The sequence below is a fragment of the Vipera ursinii genome (assembly GCF_947247035.1).
Source record: "Vipera ursinii genome assembly, chromosome: 3".
Classification (NCBI taxonomy): domain Eukaryota; kingdom Metazoa; phylum Chordata; class Lepidosauria; order Squamata; family Viperidae; genus Vipera; species Vipera ursinii.
In genome coordinates, this window is record NC_139516.1 from 1,166,089 (window position 1) to 1,190,754 (window position 24,666).

Genomic DNA, 24,666 nt, shown 5'->3' on the forward strand with positions numbered 1-24,666 from the left:
CAGCAGTGTGCTGCAGCTGCCAAAAAAGCCAACCCAGTTCTAGGCCATATTAACAGAGAGATAGAATGAAGATTACGTGAAGTGTTAATACTACTTTTCAACGCCTTGGTAAGGCCACACTTGGAATCCTACATTTTTTGGTCACCATGATGTAAAAAAAGATGTTGAGACTCTGGAAAGAGTGCAGAGAAGAGCAACAAAGATGATCAGGGGACTGGAGGCTAAAACATATAGAGAACGGTTGCTGGAATTGGGGATGTCTAGTTTAATGAAGGGAAGGACAAGGGGGGACACGATAGCAGTCTTCCAATCTCTCAGGGGTTGCCATAAAGCAGAGGGGGGTCAACCTGTTCCCCAAAGCCCCTGAAGGCAGCACAAGAAGCAACGGATGGACACTAACCAAGGAGAGAAGCAACCTGGAACTAAGGAGAAATTTCCTGACAGTGAGGACAATTAACCAGTGGAACCACCTGCCTCCAGAAGTTGTGGTTGCTCCATTGCTGGTGGTTTTTAAGAAGAGACAGGGCAGCCATTTGTCTGGAATGGTAGAGGGTCTCTTGCTCCAGAAAGGGGTTGGACTAGATGACCTCCACGGTCCCTTCTGTTATTCTGTGTTCTGTGTGCTCCCTCTGCAGGAGTCTATTGCTGCGGGCCAACTCCGGTGAGAGCCGTCAGGGAAGGAGACCTTGATCTGAAGTACGATGTGAAGTTTGTCTTTGCCGAGGTCAACGCCGAGGTGGCCTTCCTGATGCTTCAGAGCGACATGTCCCGCAAGAAGACCATGCACCCCACCTTCGTGGGCAAGAAGATCAGCACCAAGAGTGTGGGGAGGGACACCAAAGAGGACATCACGCACACCTATAAACACCGTGAAGGTACTTCGGAGCAGCTTGAGGGGCGGTGGGAAAATTGGGTGGGAATACAGGCCGTCCCGGGCTTACGACCAGTTGCGGATCCTGGAATTACCGTCACAACTCATGCCGATCCTTAAGTGGCTCCCCACATGGAGATGATCAAACTTACGACCTTTTTGAAGCGGTCATTAAATGAAGCACCGTGGTGCTTAAGTGAATGCAGCTGCCATTGAGCAAATCCCTTGTCCACGACGGGTGGCTTTGTTTTTGTTTCTGCTTTGCCGGAAAGAAGGGCCCGATTCTGGTAAAAACGTAACTTGCGGTCACGTGACCGTGGGACCCTGCCAACAGTCATAAGGGCAAGTCAGTTACCCAGCACCCAAAATGCAACCGCGTGGCCATCGTCCGGACTTCAGGCCTGCCTTGTGAGTTTCCCTGGGGAGATCCGTTGTAACATCAAACCAGCGCTAAGCAAACGGTCGTAAATTGAGAACCACCTGTAAACGGACTTCTTGAGCGCGTTTAATGGAAGACATCCTGAAGAAATCCACCAGACCAGAGCAAAGTTCCTCAAACTCAGCGGCTTTAAGACGGGTGGACTTCAACGCCCAGAATCCCCCCAGCCGGCTGAGAAACATTGGCCTGGTGCTTTTCTTCCAGGCCGCCTTGAGCTCTTAAGTACGTGCAGAGTTTCAATAAAGGAGAATATTTGTTGCTCATACACCCGTGACATTGCAGGCAGCCCTCAACTTAATGACCCCAAATTGAGCTCAAAGTTTCTGTCGCTAAGTGAGACGCTTGTCAAGCGGGTTTTGCCCCATTTTTCCAGCTTTCTTGCCACCGTTGGTAAGCGAATCACCCCAGTCGTTAAACTAGCAACAAGGTTGTTAAGGGGGTCTGGCTTCTCCGTTGACTTTGCTTGTCCTGAAAGGGGATCACTGTGATCCAACCGGGACACGGCGACCGTCATAAATACGAGTCAGTTGCCAAGCGTCCAAATTTTGATCACGTGACCCTGGGGATGCTGCAATGCCTGGAAGTGTGTGGAAAACGTTCGTAAGTCACTTTTTCCAGCGCCGTTGTAACTTTGAACGGTCAGTAAACGAACTGCTGTAAGTCAAGGCCTGCCTGGACTTACGTTTGAGCAATGAAACCTCTGCAAAGGAAACAGCCAAGCTCAGTGTGGAGAGTTTCTTCAGAAATAAGTGGGGCTTTGCAGCGTTCTTCCTGTGCAGGTGGGGGGAGAGGAGCTGCCCTCCGGGAACCCCCCCCCCGAAAGACATTTTCCAGGCTTCTTTGCTCTTGTTTTTGTTTCAGATTCAGAGGAGGAGAAAGCAAGCTTCGACAAGGCGAAACACGAGAAGACCCAGACCCCACAAGAGGAAGGCTTGGCCCTCAAGATCAAGGCTTCCGAGGGGATGAACAACGGATGTGACTTCGATGTCTTTGTGGTCATCAACAACAACACGCCCGAGGAACACCTCTGCCGGTTGAGCATTTCGGCTGCCATCACCAGCTACAACGGGGAGCTGGGCCCCGAATGCGGGTGCAAGGACCTGTTGAACGTCAACCTGGAGCCCCACGCAGGTAGTGCCAGAAGAACAATTTGGGGTTCCAAATTATCTGGAAGTGTGTACCTGCTGATTCTAGGGTGACAGTTGAGGGGTGTGGAAGAGCATACGTGCTAGTTGTAGAGGGTGACACTTGAGGCGTGTGGAAGAGCATACATGCTCGTTGTAGAGGGTGACACTTGAGGGCTGTGGAAGTGCGTACATGCTGGTTCTAGAGGTTGACACTTGAGGGGTGTGGAAGTGTGTACGTGCTGGTTCTAGAGGGTGACACTTGAGGGGTGTGGAAGTGCGTATGTGCTGGTTCTAGAGGTTGACACTTGAGGGGTGTGGAAGTGTGTACGTGCTGGTTCTAGAGGTTGACACTTGAGGGGTCTGGAAGTGTGTACGTGCTGGTTCTAGAGGTTGACACTTGAGGGGTCTGGAAGTGTGTACGTGCTGGTTCTAGAGGTTGACACTTGAGGGGTCTGGAAGTGTGTACGTGCTGGTTCTAGAGGTTGACACTTGAGGGGTCTGGAAGTGTGTACGTGCTGGTTCTAGAGGTTGACACTTGAGGGGTGTGGGAGTGTGTACGTGCTGGTTCTAGAGGGTGACACTTGAGGGGTCTGGAAGTGTGTACGTGCTGGTTCTAGAGGTTGACACTTGAGGGGTGTGGAAGTGTGTACGTGCTGGTTCTAGAGGTTGACACTTGAGGGGTGTGGAAGTGTGTACGTGCTGGTTCTAGAGGGTGACACTTGAGGGGTCTGGAAGTGTGTACGTGCTGGTTCTAGAGGTTGACACTTGAGGGGTGTGGAAGTGCGTACGTGCTGGTTCTAGAGGGTGACACTTGAGGGGTGCAGAAGTATGTATGTGTTGACCCAGAGAACAGATCAGTTAAGCCAAGTGATGTGGATTCTCTTCGTTTGAACCGCTAGTGTTATAATAATTATGTTTACCTTGTGTTAATGGAGTTTTGTATGTTTGCTTGTGTGTGTTTATAATATGAAAAAAAAAGGATGTGTGTGTACGTTTAAAGGTTCGAAAGCTGTTAATCAGTAACTTCGTGGAGACCTGGATTAATTAACGTAGGATTTCCTGCACAATATTTCTAACAGTTACATAAATTCATAAATTCTTCCCACAGTCGGGACTTGCCTGGGTTGCCTCGTCCATGGTGCTCAGGGTGGGAAGGCCGGAGAGGCAAAGAAGGGAGGTGGGTCAGGGCCCGAGTGAGCTTCACTTTGTGTGCCAAACGGGTGTCGTTTTTGCTCCGGTGGAGTTTTTACCTTTAGTTGTTCAAGCTCCTGACACGTTAGAGCGAGGGCTCTCCAACTTTGGAAACTTTTAAGACTCGTGGACTTCAACTCCCAGAATTCCTCAGCCAGCAAAGCCTTGAGTGCTGGGCTTCCAGGAATTCTGTGGCATTTTTGGACTTACCTTGTTCCAGGATGCTCACACTTTGTGTCCATAGGTTGTGCAGTTAAGCCTTTTTCATTGTGCCTTTTTAGTTAAGTTTAAGTTTTATTAAATTTTTATACCGCCCTTCTCCCGAAGGACTCAGGGCGGTGAACAGGGCATATAATAAAAATACAAAAGTACAAAAGTTAAAAAAGAATTAAATTAATGCCCAAAATAAAACAGTAAAAATATACAAATAATTAAAACCCTAAATTGACTCCCCATCAGGCCAGGCCAGCTTGTTCGAATAAGTGGGTCTTTAACCCGCGCCGGAAGGAGCGGAGATCCGGTGCCATCCGGAGCTCAACCGGCAGTTGATTCCACAGAGCCGGGGTGCCCACAGAGTTAGTGTTTACAGGTACACTCTGCTCGGCTTCTGCCTATCTGCCCTACTCTGTGCCTGGACTTCTGCATCGGAAGGTTCTCTCCAACTGCAGATGTATTGCGGGGAGATCCCTTGGAGACGGAGAAAAAGACATGTGGGGGGCAGGCAGGGAGGAAGGGATTGGTCAGCACCTGTCCCAAATCTACCAGAAACAGTAGAATTACAGAATAACAAGGTTGGAAGGGACCTTGGAGGTCATCTGGTCCAACCCCCTGCTCAGGCAGGAAACCCTATCCCATTTCAGACAAATGGTTGTCCGGTGTCTTCTTAAAAACTTCCAGTGTTGGAACATTCACATCTTCTGGAGGCAGGTTGTTCCACTGGTTAATTGTCCTCACTGTCAGGAAGTTTCTCCTTAGTTCCAGGTTGCTTCTCTCCTTGACGTGTTTCCATCCGTTGCTTCTTGTCCTGCCTTCAGGGGCTTTGGAGAATAGCTTGGCTCCATCTTCTTTGGGGCAGCCCCTGAGATACTGGAAGACTGCTATCCTGTCACCCCTCACCCTTCTCTTCATTAAACTGCACATACCCAATTCCAGCAACCGTTCCCTATATGTTTTAGCCTCCAGCCCCCTAATCATCTTGGTTGCTCTTCTCTGTACCCTTTCTAGAGTCTCGACATCTTTTTTACATCGTGGTGACCAAAACTGGATGCAGTATTCCAGGTGTGGCCTTACCAAAGCATTGTAAAGTGGTATTAGTACTTCACTTGATCTTGATTCTATCCCTCTGTTAATGCAGCCCAGCACTGTGTTGGCTTTTTTGGCAGCGGCAGCACACGGCTGGCTCCTATTTAAGGGATCGTCCACTAGGACTCCAGGTTCTCTCTCACAGCTCTCCTTTGCTAGCTGCAAAGAATCCCTCATCCTTCTCTTTATTATACTTGACATGCCCAATTCCAGCAACTGTTCCTTGTATGTTTTAGCCTCCAGTCCCTTGATCATCTTTGTTGCTCTTCTCTGCACTCTTTCTAGAGTCTCAACATCTTTTTTAAAATCATGGCAACTTTCATTTCTTCATCTCTTTCTTTCTTTCTTTCTTTCTTTCTTTCTTTCTCTCTCTCTCTCTCTCTCTCTCTCTCTCTCTGTCTGTCTCTCATACACACAGAGAGACAGAGAGAGACAGAGAGAGAAAGAGAGAGACCAAGACCAGCAAAGAGAGAGAAAGAGGAGGAGGAGGAAGAGAGAGAGAGAGAATTTCTATATTGCAGGAACATGCAATTTCCCTCTTGTTTTATTAATCAGAACAGAGCTGGAAGGGACCTGGCAAGGTCTTCTAGTCCAGCACCTGCTCAAGCAGGAGACCCTCCATCATTTCAGGCAATGGCCTAGGGTCTCCTGCCTGATGCTGTTTGGATGCTCAGATATTCCCTCCTCTGGATGAAGCTTGCCTTTGAGGCACAAATTCTGCAGGAACATGGTGGAATCAAAAGCCGGAGGAGCCAGGGGCTTGTTCCTTTGCCCTCTCGCTCTCTGTCTCTCCAGGAAAAATGACGTGTTTTTTCCATAGCTGGGAAAGGCTCTGAAGGCCCCCGAGGAGAGCTCAGATCTTCTTGCCCGGATCTATTTTTGGATTTCGAACTCCAGCCTCAGATTGACCTCCACAAGTTAAATGGGTTGCATCTAAAACTTCTCTGCAGCAGCTTTAATTGATGAAACATGTTAAGGAGGCAGGAGACCTCTGAAGGAAGAAACCCAACGGAGCTTTTTCTGATTGAAATCTGTGGGTTTTGCCAGTGTCAACTGGACCTCCTTCCTTTCTACGTTTTTCATGACCCCGGCCTTCTCTTTTCATCCTCTTGGTTTCAAGGAGAAACTTCCTGACAGGGAGGACAATCAACCAGTAGAACAGCTTGCCACCAGAAATCGTGGGCGCCCCATCACTAGAGATCTTTATGAAGAGACTGGACAGTCACCTGTCTGAGATGGTGTAGGTCCTTCTGCTTGAGCAGGGGGCTGGACTAGAAGACCTCCAAGGTCCCTTCCAGCTCTATTCTATTCTATTCTATTCTATTCTATTCTAGTCTATTCTATTCTAGTCTAGTCTAGTCTAGTCTAGTCTAGTCTAGTCTATTATTCTATTCTTATTCCATATTTCTATTCTATTCTATTCTATTCTATTCTATTCTATTCTATTCTATTCTATTCTATTCTATTCTATTCTATTCTATTCTATTCTATTCTATTCTATTCTATTCTATTCTATTCTATTCTATTCTATTCTATTCGTTTGGAATCCAGCAGTGTCAAAACTGAATAAATTTAATTAAATGGCCATGTTGGAAAAATTTAAGACGATGACCAGAACGTAACAGTCGAAATTCCACCATTGGCATAGGCAACATCATTTTGAATAGGTTGCCTTTGACTTACGACCACAATGGGGCCCCAAATTTCCATTGCTAAACGAGACCTTTGTTAAGTGAGTTTTACCTCATTTTATGTCCTTTCTTGCCACAGTTGAGGTCCACCGTTTTTAAGGTTGCCAAGGTTGGACACTTCCAGTGTGAATAAAGCAAAGAGGCCATTAATGAATTGTTGCACAAAGTCCACAAATATCCAATGCATCCGAACATAAAATGAAAGGCAACGTATCTCTGTGAAACTCCGGCAATACACGACGTTTCCAGAGTCAAAACCGAGCCAGATTCTGACAATGCTCCGTCCGTGTTTCCCCCCCCCCGCCAGAAAAGTCGGTCCCCCTGCGCATCCCCTACGAGAAGTACGGCGACTGCCTCACCCCGGACAACATGATCAAAGTCACGGCTGTGCTGCAGCAGTACGAGAACCAGAAGATCCTCCTCGGGGTGCGGGACTTCCACGTCAAGAACCCCGACATCAAAATCCGGGTGAGGTGATGGGGGGGGGAGTTGCAGGGAGGGTCCCTTGGACAAGGAGAAGGAACGGGGCCCGAGGGAATTAGGGCACCTGGTGGGGCGGCTGAAATAACCTTTGGGAGGGCTCAGAGCCCTCGTCCATCTCTCTCTCTCTCTTTCTCTCTCTCTCTCTCTCTCTCTCTCTCTCTCTCTCTCTCTCTCTCTCTCTCTCTCTCTCTCTCTCTCTCTCTCTCTCTCTCTCTCTCTGTATATCTTGTTGTTGTTAGCTGCGAAGTCGTGTCCGACCCATCGCGACCCCATGGACAATGTTCCTCCAGGCCTTCCTGTCCTCTATCATCTTCTGGAGTCCATTTAAGCTCAGGCCTCCTGCTTCAGTGACTCCATCCAGCCACCTCCTTCTCTGTCGTCCCCTTCTTCTATTGCCCTCAACCTTTCCCAGCCTTGGGCTCTTCTCCAGTGAGTCCTTCCTTCTCATCAGGTGGCCAAAGGATTTGAGTTTCAGCTTCAGGATCTGGCCTTCTAAAGAGCAGTCAGGGTTGATCTCCTCTAGGACTGACCGGTTTGATCGCCTTGCAGTCCATATCTATATCTATCTATTTTCTATCTATATATATTTATCTTCTATCTCTCCCTCCCTCCCTCCCTCTCTCTCTCCCCACATCTATCTATCCATCTCTATCTATCTATCTATCTATCTATCTATCTATCTATCTATCTATCTATCTATCCATCCATCCATCCATATCTATCTATTTATGTATCTATCCTTCATAATCGTAATCTTAATAGTTGGAAGGGACCTTGGGGGTCATCTAGTCCAACCCCCTGCTCAGGCAGGAAACCCTATACCATTTCAGACAAGTGTCTGTCCAGTCTCTTCTTAAAAACTTCCAGTGTAGGAGCATTCACAGCTTCTAGAGGCAAGGAGTTCCACGGGTTAATTGTTCTCACTGTCAGGAAGTTTCTCCTTAGTTCCAGGTTGCTTCTCTCCTTGGTTAGTCTCCATCCATTGCTTCTTATCCTGCTTTCAGGCACTTTGGAGAATAGCTTGACTCTATCTATCTATCTATCTATCTATCTATCTATCTATCTATCTATCTATCTATCTATCTATCTCTATCTATGCATCCATCCATCCATCCATCTGCTTTTGTCCCACCTTTATCACTTCATAAGTAACTCAAGGCAGCAATTATACCTCATACTCTTTCCTCATCCTCTGGCTGAGGAATTCTGGGAGTTGAAGTCCACAAGTCTTAAAGTTGCCAAGGTTGAGGACCCCCGGTCAAGAACTTCTCTTTCCGTCCTGCAGATTTTTGGCGAGCCGATGCAGAAGCGTAAACTGGTGGCCGAGCTGACCCTGTCCAACCCCCTCCCCACCGCCCTGACCGACTGCGTCTTCACCATGGAGGGGGCCGGACTGACCGGAGGGCAGAAAATGCAGCGGCTGTACGTGTGACAACACAAACATGCACACACACACACCCGGGTTGTCAGAGGTTCTAGAAGAAGCTGCGGTTGGACCTGGGAGACCAGAAAGGGGTCTGTGTGCCTGTCAATGACGGTCTGAGGGCCATCGGTCCTGCTCGGAGCAGGGGCTGGATTGGATGACCTCAGGGGACCCCCTCCGGATTGAAAAGCCAAGTCGTAAAATCAGAGGCAACTCACGGCTGAACTCCTCTCGCTTGGCAGGGAAAATTCTGGTCCTGGTTCTGGTCATTAAGTTGAGGAACACCTGTATGGGTGGTCCTCGGATATACAACGGCTCGTTTAGTGACCGTTTTTTTAAAAAAATTCCATTTATATCCCGCCCTTCTCCGAAGACTCAGGGCGGCTCACAAGTTACAATGGCACATTTCACACTTACAACCGTGGCAGCTTCCCCGTGGTCACATGATTAAAATTCAGACGCACTGCAACGGACTTGTATTTATGACGGTCACGGCGTCCCGGGGGGTGTGTGTCACGTGATCCCCTTTGGCGACTTTCCAACAAGCAGAATCAATGGGGAAAGCCGGATTCACTTAACGACGGTCTTGTTTCACGACTGCAGTGATTCACTTACCAACGGTGGGAAGGAAAGTTGTAAAATGGGGCGAAACTTGCTTAACAAATGTCTCACTTAACAACATACATTTTGGGCTCAATTGTAGTCGTAAGTCGAGGACTCGCTGCATATAAATCGAATAAATTGGAAAGGGCAGTGAAGAAAGCCCAGGGGAAGGGGGGGGATTAACCTCCAGTGCCCTCAGCAAAGGACTGATCCCCTTGGGGGCCAGGAGCCCCTTACTCCAGGGGGAGAAGGGGGCAAAGTCTTTCCCAGGGGGGTCTGGGCCAAAATCTCAAGTCCCCCCCCCACCCAGAGAATGGGGGGTCTTGGTGGTCTCGGGACAGGAAGGTGCTAGAACCAGCAAAGGCAGATGGTTCTTTCCTTTGGGGTGGCCTCAAATGGCATAAACAAAAGAAAAAGCTAAACTAAAAAAATAAAATAAATAAAGTAAATAAAATAAGATAAAATAAAATATAGAATAGAAATGAAATGAAACAAATCAAAAAATAAACAAAATGAAATATAGAACATAAAATAAATAAAATCAAATCAAACAAAATATAGAATATAAATTAAAATGAAATGAAATGTAAAAAACAGTAAAATCAAATTATGATTGGCCACGCTCCCGTCAAAATTAATTTAACTTTTCCACACGGTAAACCCTTGACTTATAACCGCAGCTGAGCCCCGGATTTCCGCTGCTTAAGCAAGACATTTTATGACCTTCCTCCCCACAGGTGTTATAAGGGCATCACTGCGGTTCTCAAGTGAGCAGCACGCTCGCTCGTTACGTTCATCTGGCTTGCCCCACGGACTTTGCTTGATCAAAAAGTCCCAAAAGGTTATTATGGAGTGGAAAAAGTGGATTGATTACATCCAGAACAAATATGGGACCAAAAAGTTTCATTTAGCATTTGCATAAGTTTTGATGTGATATTAGTATTGCTTGTAGTCATTTTATACGCGCTAGAGTGCGATAGACTTAATAGTTTATGGTTGTTAACATATGGTTGTTTATGATTGCTTTTACTTTTATACCTTGCATTTAGCTCTGGGAAGTCGGGAGGGGGGAGGGGGGGAGGGTTAGGGAGGGTTAGGAAGGGTTGGGTGGGGGGAGGGGGGGAGGGATTGTTAAAGATAAAATGTATTGAAAAACTTTTCAATAAGAAAAAAAAAGTCCCCAAAGGGGAATCATGTGACCCCGGGGGGCACTGCGACCGTCATAAATATGAACCGGTTGCCGAGCGCCTGAATTGTGATCACGTGACCACGGGGATGCTGCAACGTTTGGGAAGTGTGAAAAGCTTTTTTTTTCCAGTGACGCTGCAACTTTGAACGGTCACTAAATGGGCTGTTGTAAGTCAAGGACTAGGTGCATTTGTTGAATTATCAAGCGGCCGCTTGGTCGCGGAGAGCTGTCCCATTCCGGAGATAGTAGGGGGGTATCCCAAAGATGCTTTTTCAAGAGAACTGGAATGTCTTAATTTTCTTTGAAGGCGTTTCGCTTCTCATCCCAGAAGCTTCCTCAGGTTCTGACTGGATGGTGAGGGAATGGAAGGATTTATACTCCTTGCAGACAGCTGGTCCTTTGCCTCCTTTTAGAGCAGACATGTCAAACACAAGGCCCGGGGGCCGGATCCGGCCCGCGAAGTGGTTTCATGCGGCCCGCGAAGCCATCCTGGAAACAGTGAGGGAACGGCCCCCACTGCCTTGGCCCTGGCCCAGAGACCCTCCTCCCGCCAGAGACCCTCAGATCTGTCCCACTCCTGCCCAGGCCCCCATAGGCCCCCTTGATGCGAACGATGTAGAGCTGGCCACGCCCACCCAGTAGGCCATACGCACTCTAGCCACGCCCACCCAGTAGGCCACACCCACCCTGGCCATACCCACCCGGCCCCCTGAGGGCAACCGCAGTGCTGATGCGGCCCTCAATGAAATTGAGTTTTACACCCCTGTTTTAGAGAGTCGTTGAGGCCACTTGGAGGCTTACCTGTGTCCTCGGGGTCACCTGAGGGGTGCAAATGGGTGGGGAGCCTTCCTGGAACTGCTGACAGGACCGTGTTGTAGACTGGAGATGGATGATGTCGTATTCCCTCCCCCCCCCTTGAGACAGGGCTGTTCTGACCTAGTTGGCCTCTTTGAATCCCTCTTACATCTATAGCAAAATTGAACAGCTCTCTCTCAACACAGGGGTTGGAGACACAACATCACCCATCTCCAGTCTACCACACGGTCCTTTCAGCAGTTCCAAGAAGGCTCCCCACCCATTTGCACCACTCAGGTGACCCTGAGGACACAGATAAACCTCCAGGTGGCCTCAAGGACTTTCTAAAAATTGTGGACGCCCCATCATTGGAAGAGACTAGACAATCACCTGAGATGGTATAGGTTCTCCTACTTGAGCGGGGTGGGTGGGGCTGGACTAGAAGACCTCCAAGGTCCCTTCCAGCTCCTATGCTATTCTATTCTCTTTTGTTCCATTCCATTCCATTCCATTCTTTCTTCTCATTCTATTCTATTCTATTCTATTCTATTCTATTCTGTTCTGTTCTGTTCTGTTCTGTTCTGTTCTATCCTTTATTCTTACATTCTATTCTATTCTATTCTCTTTCTATTCATTCTCTATTCTATTCTATTCTGTTCTCTTTCTATTCTCTATTCTATTCTGTTCTATTCTATTCTATCCTTTATTCCTACATTCTATTCTATTCTATTCTATTCTATTCTATTCTATTCTATTCTATTCTATTCTATTCTATTCTATTCCATTCCATTCCATTCCATTCCATTCCATTCCATTCTATCCTTTATTCTTACATTCTATTCTATTCTATTCTATTCTATTCTATTCTATTCTATTCTATTCTATTCTATTCTATTCTATTCTATTCTATTCTATTCTATTCTATTCTCTTTCTATTCATTCTCTATTCTATTCTGTTCTATTCTATTCTATCCTTTATTCCTACATTCTGTTCTGTTCTGTTCTGTTCTATTCTATTCTATTCTATTCTATTCTATTCTATTCTATTCTATTCTATTCTATTCTATTCTATTCTATTCTATTCTATTCTATTCTATTCTATTCTATCCTTTATTCTTACATTCTATTCTATTCCATTCCATTCCATTCCGTATTCTATTCTGTTCTGTTCTGTTCTGTTCTATTTTATTCCATTCCATTCCATTCCATTCCATTCCATTCCGTATTCTATTCTGTTCTGTTCTGTTCTGTTCTATTTTATTCCATTCCATTCCATTCCATTCCATTCCGTATTCTATTCTGTTCTGTTCTGTTCTGTTCTGTTCTGTTCTTCCATTCCAAAAACAAGAAAGTCCAGTTGCCTCTTGAAAAAGCGCCTTTGGGCCACCCACGTCCTGAATGACGGAGAGTCTCCATAGACATTTAGAAGGAGGGGTGTTGGGGACACAGCAGGGAAGCACCCAAAAACTGAGCCGGGTCCCCCGCTTGACCTGTGCTTCTGCCTCCTGCTGCAGGGAAGCCCCCGTCGAGCCTGGGGAGGAAGCCAAAGCCATGGTGGACTTCGTGCCCCAACAATTCGGCCTGCGGAAGCTGGTGGTGGATTTTGAGAGCAACAAGCTGAAGGCGGTGAAGGGCTACCGGAACGTCATCATCGCCCCCCTGCGCTAATAGAGCCAGACGTCTCCCCCAGTCGAAAAGCCAAACAAGTCCAGGAGCCCCCCCCCGCCCAGATGCCGTGTGTGTGTGTGTGTATGTGTGTGTGTGTGTCTTTCTACCTGCACCCCCAACTACACCCGCCTTCCAGATGCTTCTGTGCTCTTGCCATCACCAAAGACCGGCCCCATCCCACAGCTGGTTGGAGGGCACCCCGAATCCTAGAGCGGACGTGGCTGCAATTGGGGAGGGGGTGGCAGCCCTTGACTCGGGATGTGTGCACGCGGGAGAACCACCCCTTTACGATGTGACTTCTGGGGGTCTTCCGCCCTGCCAGAGGTCACACACACACACACACACACACACACACCTCCTACCAGGATGTTTGCCATCCATTCTGGTTGCCCTGGATGGTCAGGCTGAAGGAAAGGGATTATTTTAGGGCAGGGGCTGTCCACTGTTGGCTGCTTTAAAAGACCAGTGGACTTCAACTTTAAGACTGGTGGACTTTAACTCCCAGAATTCCCCAGCCAGCTTTGCTGGCTGGGGAATTCTGGGAGTTGAAGTCCACAGGGCTGAAAGTTGCCAAGGCTGCAGGCTCCTCTTTAGGGAAGTCCTCTTTAACTGCCCTCCCAATCATTGATGGCCTTTGAAAGCCTCCTGAGAAGGGCACAGAGGAGAGCATCTGCTTCCCCCATCCTGATGTCCCACCAGATGTCAGAAGCATCCAGAATGAAAAGATCTCATGTTTCTATGGCGTGGCAGCCCATAGAAACAAGGGTGAGGTCGGTTGGGCAGAACAAATCAGCCTCCCCTATTGCCCCGGCGAGTTTTGGCTTCGATGGCACACTCCTGGCATGAAAGATCTCCACCGTTGCTTGCATGACTCCATAGTCCCTAAGGCACTCTGCTTGCTTATTGTTTAGAGGGCCCTTGGCTCTGCAGGGCCTGTCTTTTCTCAGAGCGTGGGACCCCTGGCTTTCCTGCTGGACCCCCTATGGATTTTTTTCCCACGAGGACCTGATGGCTGATCTCTGATAGGCCCTCAAGGAACCTTCCGCGAAGCACCAGCGTTTGGACTCTTTGCAGGCCACATTCCCCGAAGGAAACCCTGGGCTAATCAGGGTTTCTCAACCTTGGCCACTGGAAGACAGATGGACTTCAACTCCCAGCATTCCAAGCCAGCATAATTCTGGGAGTTGAAGTCCACCCGTCTTCAACTAGACAAGTTGGACAAACGCTGAGTTAGGAAAGATAGCAAGATCTCAAGAATGGCATTTGACGAGCGACTTCCACCCCTTACTTGGAAGAAGAGAAGAAATGTCTTGATTGTTGACATCTTGTGTCTCCTGGGGGGGGGAGGAGGGTGGTCCTTCAGCCCTTGGGAAGGGCCTACAGGAATTGTGGATCTGAGCAGGGAAAGAAGAGGGCTGGGAAGCAGAAAGTCAATTAACCATGGCTGGAGAGCATCTAGACCTTCTCCAAACTGACTACCAAAAAGAGTTTTTGAAGGAAGGGAGGTCTTACAGAGTCCGTCCCCTGCTGGGACTCCTCACTAAGACCCTTGAAGGGGGGTTCCCTTCTGCAAAGCACCAGATACGATCAAAAGACAGCAAAACCATGGAGGCGACAGGAGCGTGCCTTCAAAGAGAAGCCAGCATCAAATTGTGACAGTTGGTCAGACTCTGCCTTGACTACCTTCAGACCCAAAAAGGGGCTTTTTCCAGGAGGCAACTGGACTTTCTTGTTTTTCCTTTGAAGATGTTTCACTTCTCATCCCAGAAGCTTCTTCGGCTCTGACTGGAGGTGGCGGGATGGAAGGACCCAGGGCAGAAAACATCCTGCAGCCAAGACGGCTCCACACCCATTTGCACCCCTCAGGTGACCCCGAGGACACAGATGAACCTCCAAGTGGCCTCAACGACTCCTATCTAAAAGGAGGCAAATGACCAGCTCTCTGCAAGGAGTATAAATCCTTCCCTTCCCCACCATCCGGTCAGAACCTGAAGAAGCTCCTTGGATGAGAAGGGAAACGTCTTCGAAGAAAAACAAGAAAGTCCAGTTGCCTCCTGAAAAAGCCCCGTTGGCCTGGATGACTGAGAAGCTCTGTAGATGACTATCTTCAGAGTTTTTCTTGAAGATGAGTGGACTTTGACTCCCAGAATTCCCCCTGGAGCCTCAGCAGCCCACATCCCCTGAAGCAACCTAGTTAGAGCAGTCTTTCTCCACTTGGGCCAATGGCAACTTGAGGATGGGTGGGGTTCAACGTCCAGCATTCCGCTTCCAGCAAATCCTGGGAGCGGAACTCCACTCATCAAGTGACCAGGTCTGTAAGAACGTTGGGTTTGGAGAGAGAGCAAGATCTAGTGTACTCCAGTGGCTCTCTGCTGCCAACAGCCATGCCGGATGGGGAACATGGAACAGGAGAAGGCAATGGAAAAGGGGTAGAGATGTGGAGAGAAAGGTATCTGCCTGCACACTCCCAACCCATTTCTGGACAAGACCAGGCCGGCTTTTGGGGGGAGCTGGTAGTCACTTGCCTAAGGTGTGGCTTACCGCAAATGCCAGCTGTTTGGGCTCCTGTGCTTTTCCAGTGGTGTTACTGCTTCTGAGTCAGCCCAGCATGTTTTTGCTCCCTTATCAAGGAAGGTGATTGGCAACTGTTCAGGAAACACCCAGAGATGGGCAAGACAAGCACAAATGATGGATGGATATATGAATAGATAAGCCAAGGAGGTTAAGGAAGGGTGGCCAACTAAGAAGGACCAGTTTGGAGGGTCCAGACCAGCCTTTTCCAGTTGTGGTGGTCTACAGGATGAGTAGAAGAAGTCAGGAACAGTTGGCGGACTAAGAAGGACCAGTTGAGAAGGTCCAGACCAGTCTTTTCCTGCTCTGGTGGTCAACAGAATGAGTAGAAGGTTAGGAACAGTTGGTCAACTGGGAAGGACCAGTTGAGAAGGTCCAGACCAGTCTTTTCCAGCTCTGGTGGTCAACAGAATGAGTAGAAGTTTAGGAACAGTTGGCCAACTAAGAACGACCAGTTGAGAAGGTCCAGACCAGTCTTTTCCAGCTCTGGTGGTCAACAGAATGAGTAGAAGGTTAGGAACAGTTGGCCAACTAAGAAGGACCAGTTGAGAAGGTCCAGACCAGTCTTTTCCTGCTCTGGTGGTCAACAGAATGAGTAGAAGTTTAGGAACAGTTGGCCAACTAAGAACGACCAGTTGAGAAGGTCCAGACCAGTCTTTTCCAGCTCTGGTGGTCAACAGAATGAGTAGAAGGTTAGGAACAGTTGGTCAACTGGGAAGGACCAGTTGAGAAGGTCCAGACCAGTCTTTTCCAGCTCTGGTGGTCAACAGAATGAGTAGAAGTTTAGGAACAGTTGGCCAACTAAGAACGACCAGTTGAGAAGGTCCAGACCAGTCTTTTCCAGCTCTGGTGGTCAACAGAATGAGTAGAAGGTTAGGAACAGTTGGCCAACTAAGAAGGACCAGTTGAGAAGGTCCAGACCAGTCTTTTCCTGCTCTGGTGGTCAACAGAATGAGTAGAAGTTTAGGAACAGTTGGCCAACTAAGAACGACCAGTTGAGAAGGTCCAGACCAGTCTTTTCCAGCTCTGGTGGTCAACAGAATGAGTAGAAGGTTAGGAACAGTTGGTCAACTGGGAAGGACCAGTTGAGAAGGTCCAGACCAGTCTTTTCCAGCTCTGGTGGTCAACAGAATGAGTAGAAGGTTAGGAACAGTTGGTCAACTGGGAAGGACCAGTTGAGAAGGTCCAGACCAGTCTTTTCCAGCTCTGGTGGTCAACAGAATGAGTAGAAGGTTAGGAACAGTTGGCCAACTAAGAAGGACCTGTTGAGAAGGTCCAGGCCAGCTTTTTCCAGCTGTGGTGGTCTACAGGGTGATTAGAAGAAGTCAGAAACATTTGGCTGACTAAGAAGGGCCAGTTGAGAAGGTCCAGAGCACCCTTTTCCAGCTCTGGTGGTCTACAGGATGAGTAGAAGAGGTCAGGGATAGTTGGCTGACCAGTTGAGAAGATCCAGACCAGCCTTTTCCAGTGAGGTGGTCTTTAGCCATCCTTATTAGCTGGAACGGGGGAGAATGGGCCCAGCCCAAGCCACCTGGATTGTATCAACTGAGGGGTGAGCCTCTGTGTCTCCACCTCCTCTGGGTTTCCAGGAACATGATGTCCCCTCAGTCTTGGTGGTTGGTCAAGCCCAACCACGCTACCTTTTGACCCAAACTCTGGTGCTTTTTGCAGCGCTAACTTGGCCAGAAGCGCTGCTTTCCAAGTCCCTTGGCCGCTGTCCAGTCACGCCCTGCTTCAAACTTATTTGCACAGAGCTTCCCCAAGAGCACTTAGAGAGACGAGAGACAGATATGGTTTATAAGCCATCAAACGTTTCCTAACCTTGTAAGATGTTTACTCACGTTGCAATCCTTCTGGGGCTAATCTCTTTCGCAAACGACCGGGTGGGAATTTATTTTGCAATCACTCAATAAAAAGTTTATTTTTCACCTTGCAATTGTTTAGGTTTCTTTTGTTCAGCCAACATTTCAATGGCTCTCTGCTGCCAACAGCTGTGCTGGGTGGGGATTCTGGGCACCGTCATCCAGCGGCCCTATCAATGAGACTTCCTGATTGTTTTCAAGGGCAGCTCCGTGGAGATCATTCTGCAGCAATCTAGTTAACCATGGCTCCTCTGAATTGTAGTTCTAGAAGAGAATATTTGTGGCTTGGGGTTGAATTGTGAAGGTCCTTGGTGCTCTCTGAGCTAGGAAGAGGACTGTGGGGTCCTTGGTGCTCTTTGAGCTGGGTGGTTTTCTTGCAGACATTTCATGACCCAACTAGGGAACATCATCAGGGCTAGAAGGGAGGAAGAGGAGGAGGAGGAGGAGGAGGACTGTGGGGTCCTTGGTGCTCTCCGAGCTTTGTTGTTTTCTTGGAGACGTTTGATAACCCACCTGGCTAACATCATCAATGCTAGAGGGAATGGGGTTTGGAGGGGGGGAAAGGAAAACTGGGGGCTCCTCGGCGCTCTCTGAGCCAGGCTGAAGACATTTCATGACCCAACTAGGTGACATCTTGCACCTAGGAGACTAGGTGACATCTTGAAAGGTTGCAATATCTTCAAGAAAGCCACCAAGCTCAGAGAGTCCCAAGGACCATGCAGTCCTCCTCCCCCTCCTCGCAACCCCCCCTCCCTTCTAATTTTGATGATGTTGCCTAGTCTGGCAATGAAACGTCTGCAAGAAACCCTCCAAGGTCAGAGGGCACCGAGGACCCCACAGTCCTCCTCCTCTTCCTCCACTCCGTTCTCGTGCTGGTGATGTTACCTAGTTAGGTCACGAAACGTCTGCAAGAAAACAACCCAGCTCAGAGAGCCCCCAAAACTCCCCACTGATAGCTTTATTTTTATTTATTTATTTATTTATTTATTTATTTATTTTGATTTATATACCGCCCTTTTCCTGAGGGACTCAGGGCGGTTTACAGGGCAAATTAAAACAGTACAATGTACAGGTTAAAATAAAATAAAATTAATAGAGTTTAAAATTTAAAATTTACAACCTTAAAACCCCTCAGTCCAGGCCGGCTAACTCAAATAGCCAGGTTTTTAGGTCCCGGCGAAAAGAGCTTTGCCCTTCTGGATGCATTTGACCTAGAAGACGCAGAGAGTAAATACTAAACCTGGGTGGGCTTTTCCTAACCTGATATTTAATTCAGTTTAGCCATGGTTGGTTGGTTGGCCTGGATGCAGCCGGTCTTCCCATTGTTCTTCTTTTAATCAAGGTTGTATCCCCACACCCGGAATACTGCAGCCAATTTTGCTCACCATATCACAACAAAGATGTTGAGAGAAGGACGAGGGGCAATGTGACAGCAGCCTTCCAGTATCTCAGGGGCTGCCCCGAAGAAGAGGGAGTCAAGCTATTCTCCAAAGCCCCTGAAGGCAGGACAAGAAGCAACGGATGGAAACTAGTCAAGGAGAGAAGCAACCTGGAACTAAGGAGAAACTTCCTGACAGTTAGAACAATTAAGCAGTGGAACAACCTGCCTCCAGAAGCGGTGAATGCTCCAACACTGGAAGTTTTAAGAAGAGACTGGACAGCCATTTGCCTGAAATGGGATAGGGTTTCCTGCCTTAGCAGGGGGTTGGACTAGATGACCTCCCAGGTCCCTTCCAACTTTATTATTATTATTATTATTATTATTATTATTATTATTATTATTATTATTATTATTATTGTTGTTGTTGTTGTTGTTGTTGTTGTTGTTGTTGTTGTTGTTGTTGTTGTTGTTATTGTTTGGAAAAAGTTCGGAGAAGAGCAACTAAGATGATCTGAGGCCTGGAGACTAAAACAGACGAAGAACGGCTGCAGGATTTGAGTTTGGCCAGTCTAAAGAAAAGAAGAAACAGGGGAGACACGATAGCAGTGTTCCAGTATCTGAGGGGCTGCCACAAGGAAGAGGGGGGGGGGTCACCAGAGCACCTGAGGGCAGGACGAGAAACGACGTTTGGAAACTGACCAAGGAGAGAAGCAACCTGGAATGAAGGAGAAACTTCCTGACGGGGAGGACAGGGGAACCGCCAGGGGAACCGCTTGCTTCCGAGTGTTATGGGGGCTTCGTCCCTGGAGGCTTCCGAGAAGAGACTGGGCAGCCCTTTGTCTGGCATGGTGGAGGGTCCCCTGCCCGACCAGAAGGGGCTGGACTCTCACTGTTGGGCCACCCAGTTCTCCTTGCCAGAACCCTTCTGAGGGAGGTAAAATGAGGACCCAGATTATTGGGGGCAATTAAGCTGACTTTGTAATAATGCCACTTGGGGGTGTGTGTGAAAGCCATAATAAGCAGGCATAGACATAGAATGAAGGCTACTGCTAAGCTTGTAAGCCGCCCTGAGTCTTCGGAGAAGGGCGGGATATAAATGGGATTAAAATAAATAAATAAATAAATCCTGACAAGTCCGTCCATCAACTCTCCTGCTGGTCACTTTCGCCAGCTGGTGCAGAAAACTGGCAGGGGCCTCCTTGGGCTCTCCGTTTGGCCCCCCCCATACCGTACATTCCCCCCTCCTGATGCCCCCTTTTCCCTTCCTCTTCTCCCTCTCTCTCCCCCTCCTCCCTCTTTCACTCTCTCTCCATTTCTTTCTCTCTCCCAATCTTCACTTTCTCTCCCTCTTCCTTCCCTTTTTCTTCTTTCCTCCTTCCTTCCCATCCCCCTCCCTCCCTCCTTTTTCTCTTTCTTTCTTTTTCTTTCTTTCTCTTTCTTTTTCTTTTTCTTTTTCTTTTTCATTTCTTTTTCTTTCTTTTTTCTCTTTCTTTTTTTCTCTTTCTCTTTTTTCTTTCTTTCTCTTCCTTTCTCTTTCTTTCTTTCTTTTTCTTTTCTCTTTTACTTTCTTTCTTTCTTTCTCCCCCTCCCTCCATTTCTCTTTCTCTCTCTTCCTCTCCTCCCTCCCCCTCTCTTTCTTTCTCCCCCTCTTTCCTTCTTGCTTTCTCTCTCTTTCTTTTCCTCTCCCTTGCTGCTTCTCTTATCTGAAACGCAGCTGGCTGCGGTTTCAAAACTCAGAGGAGCCGTTGGCCTGGCTCCTATCTATCCAGCTGGAAGGAGAAGCTGCACACCCCTCCTCAGATAAAGAGGGTTAATTTAGCACTCCTATCTTTGCCGGGGAGCTTTAAAAAAAAAGGTTGCCATTTAAAAATCAAAAGTGCAAATTCCGGCACAGTCAACCAGAAGCAAACGGGTAGGAAGAGTTCAGGTTGACTTGTAGCCTCTTTATCCAGGCTTTGAGCCTGGGGTCCCCCTGGGGAACCTGCGGGGGGGGGGCATTTGGCTGTGAGAAAGAGGTTGCTGGTGGGGGCTGGCTGACAGTCCTTCAAAGGGAGCTGACCACTGCCTTGGTCATTGCTTCTCTGGCCCAGGCCAATCCCCCACTTGCAGGTTGTCCTCTCTGGCCGCATCAGAAGAGGGGGAGGCTTCACCTGGCCAGATGAGCAGGCAGTCCTTTGCGCCCCCTGCTCCCCTATTATTATTATTATTATTATTATTATTAATAATAATAATAATAATAATAATAATAATAATAATAATAATAATAAAAGTTGGAAGGGACCTTGGAGGTCATCTAGTCCAACCCCCTGCTCAGGCAGGAAACCTTATGCCATTTCAGGCAAATGGCTGTCCAGTCTCCTCTTAAAAATCTCCAGTGTTGGAGCATTCACTGCTTCTGGAGGCAGGTGGTTCCACTGGTTAATTGTTCTAACAGTCAGGAAGTTTCTCCTTAGTTCTAGGTTGCTTCTCTCTTTGGTTAGTTTCCATCCGTTGCTTCTTGTTCTGCTTTCAGGGGCTTTGGAGAATAGCTTGACTCCCTCTTCTCTGGGGCAGCCCCTGAGAGACTGGAACACTGCTATCATGTCACCCCTCACCCTTCTCTTCATTAAACTGCACATACCCAATTCCAGCAACCGTTCCCTATATGTTTTAGCCTCCAGCCCCCTAATCATCTTTGTTGCACTTCTCTGTACCCTTTCTAGAGTCTCGACATCTTTTTTACATCGTGGTGACCAAAACTGGATGCAGTATTCCAGGTGTGGCCTTACCAAAGCATTGTAAAGTGGTATTAGTACTTCACGGGATCTTGATTCTATCCCTCTGTCAATGCATCCTAGCACTGTGTTGGCTTTTTTGGCAGCTGCAGCACACGGCTGGCTCCTATTTAAGGGATTGTCCACTAGGACTCAGCGATCCCTCTCACAGTTACTACTATTGAGCAAGGTATCACCTATACTATACCTATGCATTTGATTTTTCCTGCCTAAATGTAGAACCTTACTTTTTTCACCATTGAATTTCATTTCGTTAGATAGTGCCCAGTGTTCGAATCTGTCACTTACACCCATCAGTCGAGACAGCAGTTCACATCTGGAGGGCTCACCCGTGTCCCATTGCAGCGACTGAATTCAGATGTCCACACCGGAGGCTGATTTTCTGGCCGTGACTCTTCCTCGGTTTGTCTTTGGGAGCCTGTCTAAAGAGACTGGTGTAAAATAGGTGAATGTGGTGGAGTGGTGGATGCTGAGCTTGGCTGTTTCTTGCAGATGTTTCATGACCCAACTAGGGAACATCATCAGTGCTAGAAGGGAGGATGGTTTGCTGAGAGGAGGAGGAGGAGGAGGAGGAGGACTGTGAGACCTTTGGTGCACTCTGAACTGGACTGTTTTCTTGCAGATGTTTCATCACCCAACTAGGGAACATCATCAGGGCTAGAAGGGAGGGGAATTTGCAGAGGGGAGGAGGAGGAGGAGGAGGAGGAGGAGGAGGAGGAGGAGGAGGGAGGAGGAGGGGAGGAGGAGGAGAGGAGGAGGAGGAGAGGACGACTGTGGGGTCCTTGGTGCTCCCTGAGCTGGATTGTTTCCTTGCAGATATTTCATCTTCCAACTAGGAAACGTCATCAGGGCTACTAGTCCTCCTCCTCCTCCTTTCTGCAAAACCTCTCCTCCTCCTAGTACTGATGTTGCCCAGCTGGGTCATGACATGTCTGCAAGAAAGAAACCAGAGAGCACGAAGGACCTCACCGTCCTCCTCCTCCTCCTCCCCCCTCCCTCCCTTCTAGCCCGGAGGAGGTTACTGAGTTGGATCGTGAAACATCTGCAACCAGGGCACCAAGGACCTCACACTTCAACCCAACCGACAAATATTCCCCCCTTTTGGTCTCTATTTATGCTCCTTTTGCTTTGGGAGAGTGCCTGAAGTTCTGTGCTGGGTCAGCCTGACCTTCCCCCCCTCTATCTCCCCCACTGCCTCCCCATAAATAATCCTGATGTTCTTCTTCAGCCCACCACACCTCCTTGCCATCGGATCTCCTCCTCCTCCTCCTCCTCCTCCTCCTCTTCCTCCTCCTCCTCCTCCTCCTCCTTGTTGGATGCTGGGTGGCCCCGCTTCTGCCTTCCCTCTTCAAAGCCCCCCCCCAGGGGGGGAGCAAGCCCCACTGGGCAGCCTTTCCTGGACCCACCAGCTTGCCTGGTCCACTTCCCTCTCATGCTTTTCAGCCTACGGGGAAGGCCACCACCAGCCCCATATTTGGAGAAGCAGAAAGGAACTACTAGAATAACACAGGTGGAAGCGACCCGAGTGGGTCTTCCAGTCTAACCACACTGCCCAAGCAGGAAGCCCCTATACCAGGGGTAGGCAACCTCGGCTCCTTTATGACTCATGGACTTCAACTCCCAGAATTCCTGAGCCAGCATGGCTCAGCTTGGAAACCTCTCCTGTTCCCCTCAGCATGGCTGGCTCAGGAATTCTGGGAGTTGAAGTCCACGAGTCATAAAAGAGCCATAGTTCCCCCATGCTGGCTCAGGAATTCTGGGAGTTGAAGTCCATGAGTCCTAAAGGAGCCGAGGTTGCCTACCCCTGCCCTAGACCATTTCAGACCAATGGCCATCCAGTCTCTTCTTTAAAACTTCCAGTGATGAAGCACCCACAACTTCTGGAGGCGAGCAGTTCCACTGGTGAATTGACCTGACTGTCAGGAAATTCCTCCTTAGTTCCTTAGTTCCAGGCTGCTTCTTTCCTTGATGAGTTTCCATCTCTCTCTCTCTCTCTCTCTCTCTCTCTCTCTCTCTCTCTCTCTCTCTCTCTCTCTCTCTCTCTCTCTCTCTCTCTCTCTCTCTCTCTCTCTCTCTCTCTCTCTCTCACACACACACACACACACACACACACACACAGCCATTTAACACATCCCAAATTGTGGCTACACCATGCAGAGAGAGGGTGACGTGGACCGGACCGGCAGAGACCAGCAGGCTCCGCTTGTGCCAACTGGATCTGGCCCTGAGCTGCAGGGACAAAGAGGTGACAAAAGTTTTCTGCATCTCACTTTGGAAGGGAAAAGAAATAAAATAGTTGCAAGCCGGAGCAAGAGCGGAAACACACACACAAAAAACTGAGGTTCAATTCTTCATGCAACTGATTAGCTGGCTGGGTCAACTTTGCTGGAAAAGTGTGTGTGTGTGTGTGTGTGTGTGTGTAGGGTGGCACATTTATTCTGGCCATCCAAGGCGCTGGAAGGATGACAGCTGCCAGTTGCAAAGCCAGTGACAGACACCTTGACTGTGGCACGGAAGGAGCGTGCCACTGTCGTGAGCCCAGGATTCGCTGAACAACTGCAGTGATTTGCTTAACCGTGGCAAAAACCATCATAAAATGGGATGCAACTCACTTAGCGACTGCCTGTTGGGCTCGGTTGGGATGAGGAGGAGGAGGAGAACACCTCTGGGGTCCTTGGTGCTCTCTGAGCTGGGTGGTTTCTTGCAGATGTTTCATGACCCAGCTAGGGAACATCATCAGTGCTGGAAGGGAGGAGGAGGAGGAGGAGGAGGAGGAGGAGGAGGAGGAGGAGGAGGAGGAGGAGGAGGAGGACTGTAGGTTTCTGTGTGCTCTGAGCTTGGTGGACCTTGTAGATCCTCCCTTCCAGAAAACACCAAGGACCCATAGTCCTCCTCCTCCTCTTTGCAAATCCCCCTTCCTTCTAGCCCTGATGATGTTCCCTAGTTGGGTGATGAAACATCTGCAAGAGAACAACCAAGCTCAGAGAGCACCAAGGACCACTGTATTCCTCCTCCTCCTCCTCCATGGACCCCCCTCCCTTCCAGCAGATGATGCTCCCTAGTTGGCTAATAAAACCTGTGCAAGGAAACGACTCAGCTCAGAGAGCAACAAGGACGGACACACACACACACACACACACACACACACACACACACAGAGTTCTAGCCTGACCTACAAATATTCTCCTTTGGGGAGTTGGCTGGGTTTGCTCCACAAACCCACGAATGGGGTGTCCAAGCCACAGTGGCTTGGCTGCAAACAACATGGTCAGCCACGAGTATTTTCGCACAACCCT

The 24,666-nt window shown here is 48.5% G+C and overlaps 1 protein-coding gene and 1 long non-coding RNA gene across 2 annotated transcripts in view; one reads left to right on the forward strand and one right to left on the reverse strand.

The window, feature by feature from the left end:
• TGM2 (transglutaminase 2) overlaps window positions 1-17,285 on the forward strand; it is a 69,197-nt gene extending 51,912 nt beyond the window's left edge. Inside the window, 5 exon segments of the mRNA XM_083360842.1 lie at window positions 636-875; window positions 2,172-2,441; window positions 6,929-7,089; window positions 8,390-8,526; window positions 12,629-17,285. Coding sequence (XP_083216968.1) covers window positions 636-875; window positions 2,172-2,441; window positions 6,929-7,089; window positions 8,390-8,526; window positions 12,629-12,782 — 962 coding nt within the window. The 3' untranslated portion in view covers window positions 12,783-17,285.
• LOC310639378 lies at window positions 11,092-21,887 on the reverse strand. The gene is made up of 3 exons (XR_014492285.1): window positions 21,659-21,887; window positions 14,673-17,479; window positions 11,092-11,435 (listed from the first exon to the last, which is right to left on the reverse strand). It is a non-coding gene; the product is annotated as an uncharacterized lncRNA (long non-coding RNA).
• Between the last annotated feature and the right edge of the window lie 2,779 nt (window positions 21,888-24,666).